Consider the following 17356-nt stretch of genomic DNA (forward strand, 5'->3'; position numbering starts at 1 on the left):
CAAGAAGAGAGGCCTTGACGAAAAAGAAACTCTGTCAAATACCTTGATCTTGGATTTGTAGCCTCCAGAATCATGAAAACATAAATTTCTGTCTTTAAGCCATCCGATCTGTGGTATTTGTTACAGCAGCTTTATCAAAGTGATATAGGGCCTTAACCTTTTGCCTGTCATATTTTTGCAAATATTTTTGACTAATATGTTATTTAACTTTTAATTTTAGGTATGCAATTAGTTTTTTAGAGGTGTAGAATTTTTCTTCTGTTGTCTTAAAGCCTAGGAAATCTTAGATTATTATTTTAAATCTATATTTATGTATAAAAAATTCTTATCTTTCTCAGTTTTTAAGTACTTACAGCATTGTACAACAAAACAGTAAAAATAACAAAAAATTTTCTTACTCTTTGAAAATCTAAAGCTTCTTTATCTATCATTTTTCAGAATTTTAAGGATTTTATCAGGATACCAGTACAACCATTTTGGATAAAGACCTATGAACAAAAGCTCTGTAGCTTGTTTTGCCTATTTACCTATTTACACAGCATTTTCCAACCACATAAAGTGATCATTTGTATAGTCTCCTTCCCTGCTATGAAAATATTGCAGTAGCTGAGAGCTGCTCTATTCCTATTCCCTACTCTGTTCTATTTGGAATAACTCTTTTTTTTTTTTTTTGCCTCTAAAGAAGAAATTGGATGGGAAATTTTACAAGGATCCTACTAATAGGATAGTGAACCTACATCGTTAGATTTTTGCTATAGTGTTGTGCCTTTATTTCAAAAGGCACATTCTTGGGTCCATTCCTTTCACGGAGGCAGATGTGCTGGTCATTTTGGTTGGTTTATTCTGTATGGTTGAGATGTTCATAACTTCATGCTGAGGAAGAAGAATAATAGCACTTGGAAATCCTTCTGATTCTTCAATACTAATTAAGTTATCAACTTTCTCTTTAATCCATTGTAGTTAGATTCAATACATAACTTAAGAAACTTTTATGTAACTTTTAGATAAAAGTCAGTTTTCAAAACTCAGACTAGATTAAAATGGTACATAGTCATCCAGGTAGGATGCAAGCAGCTAGTATTAGATCATTGTTCTTAATGAAAACAACTAGGAAAGGTGCTTTGAAGGCAGCAGGAAACTGCTCAGCCAATAAGTGTAGGAGCCAGAGCTTCAGAGAAGGGAGAATCTTGTGTAGGTGAGCTTACTTCTCCAACAAGTTTTCCCTGGGGGATACTTGCTAATGTGGGGTGTGTACAAGAAACTAAGGATTCAAACTTTAGGCCCAAGAGTACTGTTGCTGAAAGACAGAAAAAAAAGCACAGAGCTTTTGGTGGAGACCTAGGGGAAACCAAGTACTGTAAGGGGATTCTCCCCTCAGTACATTTGTTGAATCCTGGGACTACCTAGGATGGGAAACTTAAAAACCTAAGCAGAAAATCTTTGAAAATCAGAGTGGAGCTTGTAGTGTTTTTACAAGACAAAAATTAGATATGTCATCCTTTTGGGACTAGTCCCCTGAACAACAAGTTTTCAGTTGAAAGGTGGTGGGTAGGGAGGGAAAGGAAAAACCAGAGGTAAAGTAAATCTTAAGGTAGCAACTTAATCTGGACTCAGCATTGTCTAGTAGCCTAACAAAGAGAAGGATGAACCCTCTTTGGAGAAAGATAACATCATCAGGAATCTCTGTAAGTTTTTATATACAAAGATTACAGGATCCACCAAAAGACAGGACTACCTGACTAGAACAAAAGGAAAAACAGATAATAGTAACAGACCCAGAGATGAGCCACATCATTCACTTCCATTTAGATAACAAGCCCTTTAAGTATTTAAAATATGTATTTAAAAATATTTAAAATTTAAATATCGCAAGAAAATAGATGAAACTATAAAGAAAATAGGTGAAATTGAAGATTTTTCATTATGATATTGGATATGTACAAAATTAAATGGAAATTCAAGAAGGGAAAAACTTTCTAAAATTAAAAACTCACTTGAAACATATAATAGAAGACTAGACATAACAGAAGACGGACAAATAGAAAATGTCCAACTGAAGTACTGAGATCAAAGAGAATGAAGAAAACAGAGAAGAGCATTTAGACACTTGTGGTATACATGGAAAGATCTAGCATTTGAATTACCAGAAAGAGAGAGAATTGGGCAGAAGTAATTTCAAAGAAATAATGGAGATAATGTACAGAATTTTCTAAAACTGATAAAACGTATCAATCCAGAGATTTGGGAATTACTGTTTTCCCTAACCAGGAGAGATACAGAGAAAACCACACCTGAACAGTAAGATTGGCAAAAACCAAAGACAAAGAAAAACGTTTTGAAAGGAGTCTGAGAAAAAGGATATGACCTTCAAAGCAGCAAACAGTAGGTCTGAAACTGGACTTCTCAACAGAAACAATGGAAGCCTTCTGGAAATTGTTTTAAGAATATAACAGGTAACCTAAAGATCTATAAATCCAGCAAAGTATCTTCCAAAAACAAAAGTGAAGGAAAAATCATTTCCAGACAAAATCCAAAAGTCCCGTTACGAGCAACCTTACCTAAAAGTCAAACAAATGAAAACACCAATAAAACAAATCAACAACAACAAAGTGAGGATTCTTCAGACAGAAGGAAGACTATCCCATTAAGTTACTGCTGAAGTGAAGAATAATGGAAAAGGTGGATTTGGGAGTTAATATAAATTGATGCTGACTAAATATTAACTAACACCAAAAATAACAGTAATGTCTTCCAGGCTTAAAAGAGAGGTAGTAAAACCAATAAACTAAAAGATGAGAGGAATAAAGGAAGTTAGTATTGTAAGAGTCTAGCAATTTGAGGACATGGTAATTTCTGTTAAACTGCAATAAGTCGACAATGCATGTTGAAATATCTATGGTAACTACTAAAAGAGTTTTTAAAACAGTAAAATTGTTGAGGGGAAAAGTGGAATAATCAAAAATAATTGGTTAATTTAAACAAATGCAAGAAAGGAGGGTTAAGGAAATCTAAAACTGGCAAGTGAAATAAAAAAAGATGATAGAAATAAATCTGAATATTTGAACAGTAGAATCATATATTTTTCAAAATTTTATTTGAAAAAACATACCTTATTTTTCCAGTCTAAAAAAGTAATGCAGGGTCCGGCCCAGTGGCATATCAGTTAAGTTCACGTGCTGTGCTTTGGCGGCCTAGGGTTCACCGGTTTAGATCCTGGGTGCGGACCTACACACTGCTTATCCAGCCATGCTGTGGCAAGTGTCCCACAAATAAAAATAGAGGAAGATGGGCACAGATGTTCACTCAGGGCTAATCTTCCTCAAAAACAACAAAAAAAAGTAATGCATGTAAATAGGCAAAAATATGTAACACATACACATATACTTGTTTTGTTTTTCTGACAGCTTCTTTGTGATATTGGCCACAGTGAAGAAAAATTGGGTTTTAACTATGAGGATATCATAATTTGGTAAGTATAGTTCAGTTCCCTCCCTCATCCCTTCTGAATTTTAGTAATATCAATTATAGTAATTTTAAAATAAAAATAGGATAGTATAACACCTCATTTGATTTTTATAGAAATAGTGTAAACATTAGAAAAATTCAGCATCTCCAATACTTTAAATTGTTTTCCTGTTGTTCTTAATGATATTTTGTAATTATCAAATATAAAGAACCAAAGCTAATGTTGACAAATACATGGACTTCTACAATTTAAACTTCTAAATTAAATCTGAAATTCACAGAAGTTCTCATATTATTCTCAAGAACAAGAAGAACCTGTACAATTATCTCTAGATCTAACTTAAGACAAAATGTGCTTATGGCAAACTTGATGTGCTCAAGCCCACCAATAGAGGCATAATGTTATAGTTTCATAGCCATCTTTTTGGTATGCTTAGGAATTAAAATTGATATAAATGGTCTGTGCCTACTGTCATTAATAAATATTTTTATTAATTGGTTTAAACCAATGATTCTTTGAGAGGAGTGGAAGCAGGCGTGCAGAAAGACGGGAATAGATTGTAGGGCATATGTGATACAGCTTGAAAAAGACATTTAATCTTCCATTTTTTTATATAAAGTAGACTACAGAAGGTAGAACAAAACTTATTTTCTTGATTCGTAAGAATGTACCAAGGAGGCGCAGGTTAAAAAATACCAACGTGGGGCTGGCCCCATGGCCAAGTGGTTAAGGTCGCACGCTCCACTTCTGTGACCCAGGGTGTCGCCCGTTAGGATCCTGAGTGTGGACATGGCACCACTCATCAGGCCATGCTGAGGTGGCGTCCCACTTAACACAGCCAGAAGACCCCACAGCTAGAATATACAAGTATGTTCTGGGGGGCTTTGGGGAGAAGAAGAAAAGAAAAAGAAAACCCAACAAGATTGGCAACAGATGTTAACTCAGGTGCCAATCTTTGACAAAAAAATAATAACAACATGAGTGAAGTTCTGTGGCTTACGGTGAATGGTTTTTATATGTGTAAAATGACAGTAGTTTTGCTTATTTCAACTGAGGAAGAATTTGGTACCATAATTTTATGTGTATTTGAAACCCATGCAGCAAAACTTCCTTTTTGTTTGTTTTCATACAGTTTGCGGTTAGCTTTATTGAATGAAGCAAAAGAAGTGCGGGCAGCGGGGCTACGAGCTCTTCGATATCTCATTCAAGACTCCAGTATTCTGCAGAAGGTGCTAAAATTGAAAGTGGACTATTTAATAGCTAGGTAATTTTCCTAGAGCTGTGTATGTTTTTCAAATTAGGTATTAAGTTTTAGCATACCTACCATAAAGTGTAAAAACTTTTAGTGAAAAGCCTGATAATTTTTACAAATATATACAACCAAGTACCCTATCATGTCAATTAAGGTGTAGAACATTTTCAACATCCCAGTCAAGTTCCCTTTTGTCTTCAACCAGTAGTAAACATTATTGACTTTTCTCATCGCAGACTAGTTTTTTCTGTTCTTGAACCTCATATATTGGGGGTATACATAGTTAGTCTTTATTTCCTCAATATTATCTGTGAGATTTATCCATGTTGGTTTTTTAAAATTTCTGGGTAGTATTTCATGTTATGAATAGACCACAATTTGTTTATTCCATTCTGGGTGATGATATTCTGGATTGTTTTCAGTGTACTATTTTGAATAAAGCTTTCCTGAATATTCTTGTACAGGTCTGTTGGTGGACATATGTACTCATTTCTCTTAAGTACATATGTAGTAGTGGAATTGCTGAGTTAAAAGGTTTATGTATATTTAGCTTTAATAGATACTGCCAAACAGTTTTCCAAAGTGATTGTACTGATTTATACTCGTACCAGCAATGTTTGAGAGTTCCAGTGTCTCCACATCCTCATCAGCACTTGCTATTTTCAGTCTTTAATTATTGCCTTTTTCCTGTGGTTTTCATTGTGAGTTCTCATTGTGCTTTTAACTGACATTTCGCTGATGAGTAGTGATGTTAAGCACCTTTCATTTGCTTGTTAACTGTTTGGATATTCTCCTTGTTAGTGGCTCATTTGTAAATGGGATTGTCTGTCTGTCTTGTTGTGTAAGAGTTCTCAGTGTTTTCTGGTTATTATTCCTTTCAGGTATACATGTTGAAGATATCTTCTCCAAGTCAGTCTGCCTTGCCTTTTCATTCTTCTTCATTAATAAAATCCAATTTATAAGTCTTTTATTTTATAGTTAATGCTTTTGTTCTCTTTCAAAGATATTATCCTGTGTTTTCTTCCGAAGGTTTTTTTCCTTTATATGTTTAAGTACATGTCAGGTCATGATTCTTTTTTGTTTTTATGGATATCCAATAAGTATTAACAGCATTTATTGAAAAGGTTTGCCTTTCACATCTAGATTAGTGTCACTTGTTGTAAATCAGGTAACTGATAAGTAGGGATCTATTGTTGCATTCTCTGTTTTCTTTAGTTGGTTTGTTTGTCTGTTTTTGCCCCAGTTTCTCACTGTTTTAATGACTGCAGCTTGATAATAAGTGTTGATACCTGTTCATGTAAGTCCTCCAACTTTTCTTCTTCAAGACTCTTAGCTATTTTGGGTTCTGGATTTCCATATGAATTTTAGAATCAGTTTGTCCATTTTCATAAAACGTTCTGGGATTTAGTAGTAGTTACGTTGAAAGTCTAAATTAATTTGGGATTTGTTGCCAGCTTAATATTGAATCTTTCAAGCCTTTATTTATTTGGAATTTTAATTTTTCTCAACAATATTTTTTAATTTTCTGTGCAGAGGTCTTGCGCATATTATGTTTATTCTAAGGTATTTTTAATGATAGTGTTAATGTAATTAAAATATTTTCTTTTCCATATTTTTTGCTATTAATATATAGAAAAATAACTTTTTGTAAATTAACCTTATCTAGTGATCTTGCTAATATATTCTCTTTTCAATTCTAATTGTTTTTAAGATTATTTTAGAGTTTCTATTACATAAGCATTGATTGCAAATGATGGCTGTTTTATTTCTCCCTTTCCAATTCTTATAGCTTGTTTTTCCTTGCCTCATTGCACTGGGTAGAATATTGCACTGCCTAGAAATGGTGATGCTGGACAACACTGTTTTGTTCCTGAACTCAGGTTGAAAGTCTTCAGTATTTCATCATTATTTATGATATTTGCTGTAGGCTTTTAGTGGATGTCTTTTTATTCCTTGTTTGCATGCCTGAAATAAACACCACTTGTTTGTGATGTCTTGTCCTTTTTGTATATAACTGAATTTGTTTTGCTGATATTTTGTGTAGGAGTTTTACAGCTATGTTCATAAGGGGTATTGGCCTATATTTTTCCATTCTTCTGGTGTCTTTGTTTGATTTTGCTATCAAGAGTGTGTTTGCTTTATAAAACAACCAGGAAAGTGTTGCCCTCTTTTTATATGCTCTGGAAGAATTTTTGTAAGATGCATATTGTTTTTTCCCTGCATGATTAGTAAAATTCACCAGTGAATCTGTCTGGGCCTGGGGTTTTCTTCTTTAGGAAGTTTTAAAATAATGGACTCAATTTCTTTAACATATAGTACTCCAGATTCTCTCCTCCTTCTTGTGTCATTTCTTGCTTTTATATATTTTGAAGCTTTGTTATTATATTCATATTTAGAATTGTTAAACCTTCACATTGAGTTAATCTTTTTACAGTTATGAAATGTCCCTCTTTATTCCTAGTAATACTTCTTTTATGAGTGTTCGTGTTATCTGATATTAATATATCTATACTAACTTTCTTTTACTTAGAGTTTGCATGGTATATCTTTTCCTATCCTTTACGCTATCTTTTTTGTTCTTACCTGTAAGTTTCGTTCCTGTAAACATCATATATGTTGTTTTTCTTTTTAAATCTTGTTTAAGCATCCTTGTCTTCTAATTGGAATATTTAGACTATGTCTAGTGGTTTTTTTAAATGCATGGTCTGTGGGCTTTATCTAATGTAATTATTTATATGTATTTATGAGTGTCATTTTGCTATTAGTTTCCTCAAATTTGAGTTTGTTTGCTATCTTGCTATTTGGATTCTCTTAACATCTGTTCTTTGTTCTTGTGTTTTTTGTTTTTTTTTGAAATAATCAAGAATTTTTTTTCAACTTCTATTAACATCTTGGTTATAAAGTCTTTTCTTCTTTTAGCACTTGCCCTAGAGGTGACAATATGTGTCCTTGATATGTTAAGGTCTACCACTTTTATTGGAACCAGAACAATGCAGAAAACCTCTTAGAGTTTAACTATATCTTCTCCCCGCTACCTTTTGTGTTATTGTTTTATTTTTTATTTCTACATATATTTGTAACTCCGGAGGATAGTCCAGAGGATAGTCCAGAGAACAGTTATTGTTTTAAACTGTAACTGTTGGTACTTACCTACTTTATTTACCTGTTCCAGTATCCTTCCTCATCTTGGATCACTTTCTATCTGTTTGATGAATTTCCCTTATTGTTTTTTCTAGTTCAGGTCTACTGGAGATGAATTCTCTCATCATTTTATTTGTCTATAAATGCCTAAATTTTCCCTTCATATTTGAAGGCTATTTTTATGACCAGTTACCATTTTTCAATGCTTTAAATAAGTTATTGTTTTCTGGATTTTTTTTTTTTTTAATTTTACTTGTTGAGTAATAAGTAGTCTCTCTTCTTGTTGCTTCTTTGTAAGTGATGTGGCTTTTTCTCCTCTGGCTACTTTAAAGATTTCTTATTTATATTCTCACCTTTTGTCTGTTACTGCAACTATACAATGTTGGATCTGTTCACTGTCCTCCATGTCTGTGATGTGCTCACTGTATTTTCAACCTTTATTGTTGTGAATCTTTGTGCTTCAATGTGGTTACTTTCTCCTGACCTTTTTCTTTTATTCCTCCATCCTGTTAGGAAATCAGTCTCTTGAAATTTTAATTTCAGTTATCGTATTTCTATGATTTATTTTACTCTTATTTAAAGATTCTAGATCTCTGCTTTATTTCTTCATCTTTCCTTCTATTTTCTTGAGCATATTAATCATAGTTATTTATAACCCTCTTATGACAACTCCAATATGTGAATCACCTGTGTTCTGTTTCTATTCTCATTTTCTTTTCTTAGTTTTTGGTTACTTGGCTCTTTGTTTGTTTTAAAATATATATCATATTATTATCTCATTGGTTGTGAACATTGTATATTAAAAATTTTTGGCTCTGGATCATGTTATTTTCCTCTGAAGAGAGTTAAGCTTTATTCTGAAACATTAGCTTATCAAACTGATTCTCTTAAAGTCTGGTTTTAGCTTTGCCTTTGCTCTAGGAAGTGGCTATTTGGGATCTCAAGTAAAAGTGTAGATGTTTAGCAGAACCTCTTCACCTTGACCCACCTTGAGCCTTGATGTCTTTCTTTGAGTATTACTTACCTGCGGAAATTTCTGCTCAATTCTTTAGCTTCTTGGCCATAGCTTTTACACTGGTTTCTTGGATTTTAACTCTGCTTTTGCACAACATAGAAATTGGCAAGTGCCTTGGAGAGGAGATTGCATGCAGATTTGTGTTCACTTCCCTATGTTTTCTTCTTTCTGGGATTTTCCCCCTCAAGTCCCAGCCGTATTGGCTGCCCTAAAGTTCAATCTGTCTCTCCAGTCCAGCAAGACTTTTGTTTTCTGCTAGGACTCTTTTCCCCTAAAATTAGGGATTGACATGTGCCCCCAGGGACAAACCCTGATTGGGTGTGGAGCTTGTGCTTCTCTTTCCAGGGATTATTATTCATTGTCCTTTTAACATTTGCTTTATAAAGTATTTTATTCAATCTTTGTGGTTGTTTTTGGTAGGAGGGTTGCCTCTATTGTGGCCAGAAATGGAATTCTGTGTCTGTTTACATTTTAATAAAATTGCTTTAGATTGATTGTATCCAGATAGAAGAAATCCTTTTTGGATAGCGAACTATGTCTAAAATATTGACTAGAATAGTGAACTGCCTAAACAAGTAAAAGTGAATGATTTTGCCATATAAATCAAAGACTCTTTAGAAACTGAGTAATTTAATAAATTTTGCTGAGAAATATCAGTTAAGTGATATTTGAACATTAACTTTTGAAGTGCATTGATTTCAAATTATGTTTTGGTAAAGTAGAATTATTGTGGCTAGTACATAAGACTTTTAACTTAGTCAAAATAACATTTAGGCCCTGGTTAAAATCGCAAACTAAAACATAGACTCAAAATATTTTCCCTTCACAATTTTTATAAATATCTGTGAATTTTATCAAAATAGGTGAATATTTTTTCAATAGATTTCTGATACTTTGCTCTATAAGTATGTTTATTATTTCTGTATAGACAAATATAATTCTGTAAATTATTTACCATATTTTTCTTTCCTGAGTTTTAAATGAAATTGTTTTGAAATGTTTTAGTATAACAAATATTTATTACTAGAGATATGTAAGTTAACTAAATAAATATCTGCTGGTACTAAAAAATCACATCTATTAAAATTTTAAAATACCATATTGACATTACAAAGATGGGTCTGATCTAGTGGTATTATTTTGCAAAAAATGTTTACTGAGATTTTTATCAATAATTAAATATTTTGTGTATTATTTAGGTGCATTGACATACAGCAGAGCAACGAGGTAGAGAGGACACAAGCACTTCGATTAGTCAGAAAGGTACGCGCTACGTCTGAGAGTCAAGGCAGATTTATGGTTTTCATGTTAAGTATTGTACATTTTTAGATTTAGACTGTTTTGTGAAATCTTTCTATTAAAATTTAGTGGCTAAATTCTCATTAAACATTTTTACTTTGTTAAAATTACAGTGAATTAAGTAGATCTATTAAACTTTGAGATAAACTTAAATGTTTTGTGTAATTATTCTGTGTGATTTTTATAAAATGATCATTGTAAAGATGTATTTCTTCCTTTAAATAGACATGTAAATGAAATTACTGCTCTGGTATGTTATTGGAGAAAGGATTACTTGCTCCTCACTGAATTGTTAATATAATTAAGAGAAGTTCGTACAATTAAATGGATGTCACAAATAGTTACAAGCTGGTTGTTTTGAAAATGAATTTGGATATAGTCCATAGGCAGTTGCAATAAACACTTTATGCCACTGTCTGGGATAAAAGGTCAAGAACTAAACTCTGCAAGAGAGGGTGTTAAGGATAATCCATAATGCTTCTAATGAGAGGCCCTCAAGGAATTTTTTATTGTTTAATGTAATGTGGTGCCCTAATGGTAGAGGTATTCCAGAGGAGTGAACTGAGAGTTAACTAGCTTAGGCCACAGCCCTTTAAGAATTTTATGTTTGATTCTAGAGTATTTGTGAAACTCATGCAGTATATGTTTGGTATGGTGTAAAAACATCTAAAATTATTTAACAATTAAATTTTTTAGCCCTTCTCCTCTTTCCCCACCTTTGAATTGAGTGCATGCTCTGGAATGGTGGAATGTTGAGTTTATACATTAGTTAGTATCCTCTTTTTCCTTTTCCTTCAAACTGCCTAGCTTGTGGTTAGTAATAGTACCCACAGGTGAGCATAGTAAGGAAGAAGTAAATGAATGAGTTGTCTTAAAAGAAGTTTGCTATTCTAGTAAAAGCAATATGGGAGATAAATTATGAAATTTTTGTTACAGGTAAACTGTTATGTTGGGGCAGTGATTTGACTCTTCAAATTTAAATTTAAAAAATATATTTGTAATTTTTACTTATTCATAGAGTTCTTCCTACTGCCATGATTTTGAGAATTCAAGATAAGAAAACAAAATTTGTTTCTCAAGAACCTAGAATAACTTTTTGGTTATTTGAATTATATATGTCAATATTTATAATACTAGGAATTTAAAGTGAGAAAATACATATTAACATATTAAATATAACAAACCCATTACATGGAAAAAATATGCATTTTATAGTAATAACTATATTTTCCAAAAAGGAAATTAGTAAGTCGTGAGGATTATTTTAGATTTTTGCAAATCTCTTTAATGTTTGTCTTGATAGAAGATAGTTGGATTGTCATGTTTGCTTCTGCATTCAGTTTGTTGTGATTCGTATGCAGTGGAGCCTCTGGAAAACTTCAGTATATACTTGCAAGAGAACAAGAGTAAAGAAGACAAATAGGGGCTGGCCCAGTGGTGTAGTGGTTAAGTTTGTGCACTCCTCTTTGGCGGCCTGGGGTTTGCTGGTTCAGATCCTGAGCGCAGATCTACATACCATTCATAAAGCCATGCTGTGGTAGTATCCCACATGGAGGAACTAGAAGGACTTACAACTGGGATGTACAGCTATTATATTGGGACTTAGGGGAGGGAAAAAAAGAGGAAGATTGGCAACAGATGTTCGCTCAGGGCCAATCTTCCTCACCAAAAAAGCAAAGGTAAAAAAGACAAATAATGCCTTTGTATTATTATGAAGATCATTTTAACTTTGTAGAATCCCTGAAAATATCCTAAAGACCCTCAGTTTCTTGTACCATACTTTGAGAATTGCTGTGCTAGAAATTGCATTCAGAAGAAAACGTAACTCCAAATGGATTCAAACTATTAAATTCAGCTTCTTTGAATTATTTACTAAATATTTGATTTCAATTTTATAAAATGTTTTATACAAGTAACAATTTAACTTACAAAATAACCTAGTAAACAGACCCTTAAAACAATTTAGTAACACCGTAACAAAAATATTATTTTATTTTGTCGTCTTCTGAAATAGGGAATAATTTGAGGCAGTCATTTGTGAATCCAAGAGCAGGAAAATTGCTTGTACCTGGTGCTAGGATATGGGCTCAGAGGAGGAGTTGTGGTGCAGGGTTCCTCCTTCATTTAGCTATAAGCAGTTAGAGTTAAAGGGAAAGCACACTTGCTGAATAAACAGTGGCCTCTATCGACCAGAGGAACTAAAATTTTATTAGTACTTTTAACAACCGAAGTGCATGTTTCTTTTTTCCAACAACGTCTTGGCAATTGACCTAGTAGAAATTAGTATAAATATTATAATTGCTGTGTCACTGTGGGAGTTTTGTATGCATTCAAAAATGTTTTAAAATTTTCTATAATAGTATTAATCTTTTATGTTTTAAAAGAAAAACAAAAATGTTTGTTGCTTTAGGATAACCCACTCTGTAATTAAGGAATACTCATGTTACTTTTTTTTCTCTTTCATGTAACTCATTCATTTGGAAGATTTTGTTTGTTTGTTTGCTTGTTTCTTTTTCAGTGTCTCTCTGTTTTTTTTTTTTTTTTCCTCTCTCTCCAATCCAGGCAATCTTTCCTGGTTTTTTGTCTGTCTCATTTTCTATGTAATTTTCCCACTGCTCAGTGTTGCTACTCTTTATCCCATTTAAATTCTTTTTACTACCTGCCTAATTTAAGCTATCATTTTCTGTGTATGTCATTTCTTTATGCATGTAATAAGAGACTAATATGTCACAGAGTTTTTATAGTTGAAAGGGATTCACTTAGGGGAATTACTTGCCCTTGATACACAACAAGACGTTGGCAAAGCGAGAGCAAGAATCTAGTTCTCCAAATTTCCAAACCTACATGGGCCCACGAGTCCTTTTGGTATTAAGCACGACCTGCTTACTTTGGCATTGAGAGCCCACTTTTGGTCCAGCCAGTTAAGACCTGTCTCATATGCATGTAGACAAGCTGCCCTCCACTACTACTACGATCACTACTTCTTTCCCACTCCTTTCATTTCCACCCCTTTCTATATTGCATTGACCTTGCATTCTCAGCTCAAATTGCAGATAGTCTCTTTAGAGAACTCAGTGTTCCTCTAATTTCTTTATAGCAGTTCTGCAAATTTATTATCTACTTGTAATCTTTGATTTGTTCTATATATGCTTTTCCTCTCATGCCCAAAAAAAGATGATTAAACTTTTATATCCATTGAGACTAAATTCTATGACTTTTCTCTTATTGAGTACTCATTGATTTATGAAAGAAGCATTCTCTGATTTACACAGAATTTAAGAATTTCTTTGCATATATTTCCCTGGAAAATAAAAAGATTAATTTCCTTTGTAAAAATTTAAATTACAAGGTGTTCTTTCCGTAGCACTGTACTTGCAATTCATAGAGTAGAATTTTATACTTTAAATTCTAGAAATCGTCTGGTCATACACATTCTCCTTTTACAAATGAGGAAACTAAGGCATGGACAGAATTGATTTGGCCAAACTAGTAGTTTATTAAAGGCAGATTTAGCTCTGAAAGCCAATTGGCCTGGCTTCCTAGAAAAGAAAAAAATATTTTTGACATATATTGCGTACATTTTACTGTTTGGGAAATTTTTTAATAAACTCTTTATAAGCATAATAATAAACCAGTAAGTATTAAAATCGTAAGTTAGAATTTTCTTACCCAAGAAGATCAGTTTCCTGTACTTCTTTCCCCTTTCCTCTCTTCCTTCCTTCTCCAGCATTTTTGGTTTACTAAACAAATGGGAAAGCTTTTGTAGATTCTGTAGTGATTGGAAATCTCTTTATTTTATGGTTGTGGAACAGCATTCTGTCCTTTCAGTTGAACTTTGTAATATTGCATGCTACTTAAACAACATAAACCATTTACAACTACTCTGGCAAGTACAGAGCTTTCCTTTGAACTTTGTAGGACTTGACTGGATATCTTAATTTAGCTACAATACATCCTCTAATTGTTTCATAGCACAAGTCTTATTTTTCAACAGGATTATAAATCCAGTAACATCCAGTACTGATTAATTATCTCCAGTATTTTATCACCACCCAAACAGAAGAAAATGTTTTCTTCTGTTCCCACTCAGGGACCTGTTATTTTGAAATACTTCGTCTACCAAATAGTCTTTATTTATTAAACAGTAATTAACTACATAATTTATTTCTATTTGATTTTCAAACTGAAGATGTTTATTTTCATTATTCTGAATGTCTTATTGCCAATTAAGCTTTTCATTTAAAGTGAGATTTATCCAAAGTTTTATCACCAGATACATACTATTTCCACCACGATTGTTGAAATTTAAAATAGATTATGGATTATTAACTTTGCCTTTCGGTATAGCAACAAGTGATAGTTAGAGATAGGGAGATTATTAGGCATCTATTGCAGCAGTCCAAGTGAGAAAGAATGAGGGCCCAAATCAGTGAGTTTGATGGGAGAGAGAGTAGGGATGTTGAGGTAATTTGGTAGGAGTTGGTGCTGACTGTATATGGGGAAGGAGTCAGGAATGTAATAGTATAGTCGTATGAGTATCTTGACAGCTGTTGTCATCACTGATTTACTTTGTCTAGGTACTGAAAAGTTGTTTAAAATATAGTTCCTGTTCTGGAAGAGGTTAGTCTCAGAAACATTTCATCTTTTTGGTCAACTAATTTATGGTCTGGACTATTAGGGGAAAAAAGCCAACACATTTTTCCATAGCAGTGATAATTAACATTTATTGCATCAATTGCAGTATTAATCCTTTGAACTGTTTATATGAAGCAGGAGATTAAAATTGATACTTTGATCTTAGAAGTATTCTGTGGTCTTAAAACATCTGTCTGAACAAAATAAATTTTAAAAATATATTATGAAGTAAGTAACTTCTTTTTCTGATTCCTCTCTGTTACAGATGATTACTGTGAATGCTTCCTTGTTTCCTAGCTCTGTGGCCAACTCATTAATAGCAGTTGGAAATGATGGACTTCAAGAAAGAGACAGAATGGTTCGAGCATGCATTGCCATTATCTGTGAACTAGGTAAGAATTTTATTCATGTAATAAAAATGTATTTTAAAGAAAGTATATAACATTTCTTAATGCCTTTAATAAATGAATTCTTTACTTATTGGTACAAAGATATGAAAAAGTAGGACATTTTTGATAGGGAAGTAGAGGACTTGGTACTTAACAAATAATTTCAAAGTGACATTAAAATTCTATAAATTTTAAAGTTTTACTTATCATGAAATTTAGTGTATAGGAATTGTCCAAATTCCAGTAATTAGAATAAAATGTCTTAAAGTCTGCTTCTCTCAGATGTTAGTTAACCATGCTATGCTATCTTGAAGTGGGTTAACAAATAACCCACCATATGTAAAAAAAGAATTCTAAATGCAAAAGGATTAAAGAGTTAAATGGAGAAAAAATGGGGAAAAAAATTTATCTGATCATTGTAAGGAAGAGGAGTTTTGAATTATCAAAAGAAATCAGAGATTTTAGCAGCTATAGATTTTATTATAAAGAGACGAGAAAACATATAGTACCAGAAAAAACAAAGGAAAAATAAATGTAGCAAATATGATAGGTAAATAACTTATTTATAAGTTCAATAGAAAAAAATAAATAATTCTCAAGGAAATCACACGGTTAATCAACATATTTAAAAAGTTCAACCTCACCGACTTCACTTATAACCAAAGAAGTATAATTTCAAATGACAAGAGAAGATGATATTTTTTCCCATCAAAGGTAGAAATGGTGTAGCTTATATTTACTCTTGATATAATAAGTAAATTAATACCAAATTTTAAGCTAAAGAAACAAAAGAGGCAAACCCTACCACTGCGGATTTAAAAATACGGTCCACAATACCTGTTGATTTAGAGACAAAGTCAGAAACTTGATTAAGGGTATTTTGAAAATAATACAAATTTGACTACATGTCAATGTATGGGATGCCTGGAAAGCTATAATCAGAGTTTACTTATCATAAAATTCTTTTATAATTATGCAAAAAGTAATGAAAATAAGTGAGTGAACCTAAGAAATAGAAAAAGAAGAAAAAAAATTAATTTTAAGGTAGGCAGGAGGAAAGCAACAATGAAATTAAGAGTCTTAGAGAACAAGATAGATTATTTAATCTAACCTATGTTAATTGGAAGAAGAAAAACATGATACACAGTTTTGCAAACATACACTCATGTTTGAAAACACAAAAGTCAGAGAACCAAGATTAATATAAAAATGAGGAAGAGAACATAATAGTTTTTAAAATTGAGATGTTTTATATATATTTGAAAATCTTACTGAAATAAATGAGTTTTCAGAGAAAATTTTAATTCCCATTTGACTCAAAAAGTAGAAAACATGATGATAGATCAAAAACCGTTGGAGTACGTGATGAAATAATTGCCTCCAGAAAGACTCATCCAGGTAGTTTTTGTCTTAAAAAAAAATTGTTTCAAAGAAGAGAGAATTCTTATGTAATGTAATTTGATTGAGAATGTTAAAAATGTGGAAACCTATCTTTTTTTATGGAACTACCATTTTATATATATATACACACACATATCTATACACATATATATAATAAAATAATTAGAAGGCTACTTTGTTACTCTAGAATATTTATCTCAAATCAACACTCTGTATTATTCCTAATGGTAGATCTCTACAAAAACTACATCCTTTTAACTCTTGATTAGCATTGTTTTAAAACTTTTAGCGAGGTTAGTAAGACGGAATAATAAATGAAGTTTACATATAGGAAAGAAGACACCATTACTTTTAGATGGTATATCTAGAAAACTCTGAATCATCTGAAAAACAGAACTTAAGTTTAATTCAGTACAGTGGAAACAAATAAAAATACAGATTTGTTAGATTTATTTTGTGTTTCAGCAGTAATCAGTAGATATAATAGAAAAAAATGATACTATTTCTAAAGTAGAAAAGAAAACTATATACAGCAAATAAACTTAATAAGAAACCTGTGTGACTTGTGTGTGTGTTTCAGTGATAGTTTTGACTTTTGAATTTATCCAGTTGATTCTCAAGAAGGCACAAGTAATCTGTACGGGTAGAAATGAGAACATTGGTTGCCTGTGTAGTAGAGGGGCACTGATTGAAAAATGATGTGAGGGAACTTTCTACGGCAGTGAAAGTGCTATACCTTGATTGGGGTATTGGTTATA

General features: G+C 32.3%; 1 protein-coding gene across 12 annotated transcripts in view; it reads left to right on the forward strand.

Moving 5' to 3' along the window:
• RICTOR (RPTOR independent companion of MTOR complex 2) overlaps positions 1–17356 on the forward strand; it is a 112114-nt gene that overhangs the window by 41634 nt on the left and 53124 nt on the right. For all 12 annotated transcript variants that reach the window (XM_023625711.2, XM_023625713.2, XM_023625712.2 and 9 more), the window contains 4 exons: positions 3405–3469; positions 4599–4730; positions 10074–10137; positions 15074–15200. In XM_023625711.2, coding sequence (XP_023481479.1) covers positions 3405–3469; positions 4599–4730; positions 10074–10137; positions 15074–15200 — 388 coding nt within the window. The remainder of the gene's footprint in view (positions 1–3404; positions 3470–4598; positions 4731–10073; positions 10138–15073; positions 15201–17356) is intronic.

This window comes from Equus caballus, chromosome 21 (genome assembly GCF_041296265.1).
Source record: "Equus caballus isolate H_3958 breed thoroughbred chromosome 21, TB-T2T, whole genome shotgun sequence".
NCBI lineage: Eukaryota > Metazoa > Chordata > Mammalia > Perissodactyla > Equidae > Equus > Equus caballus.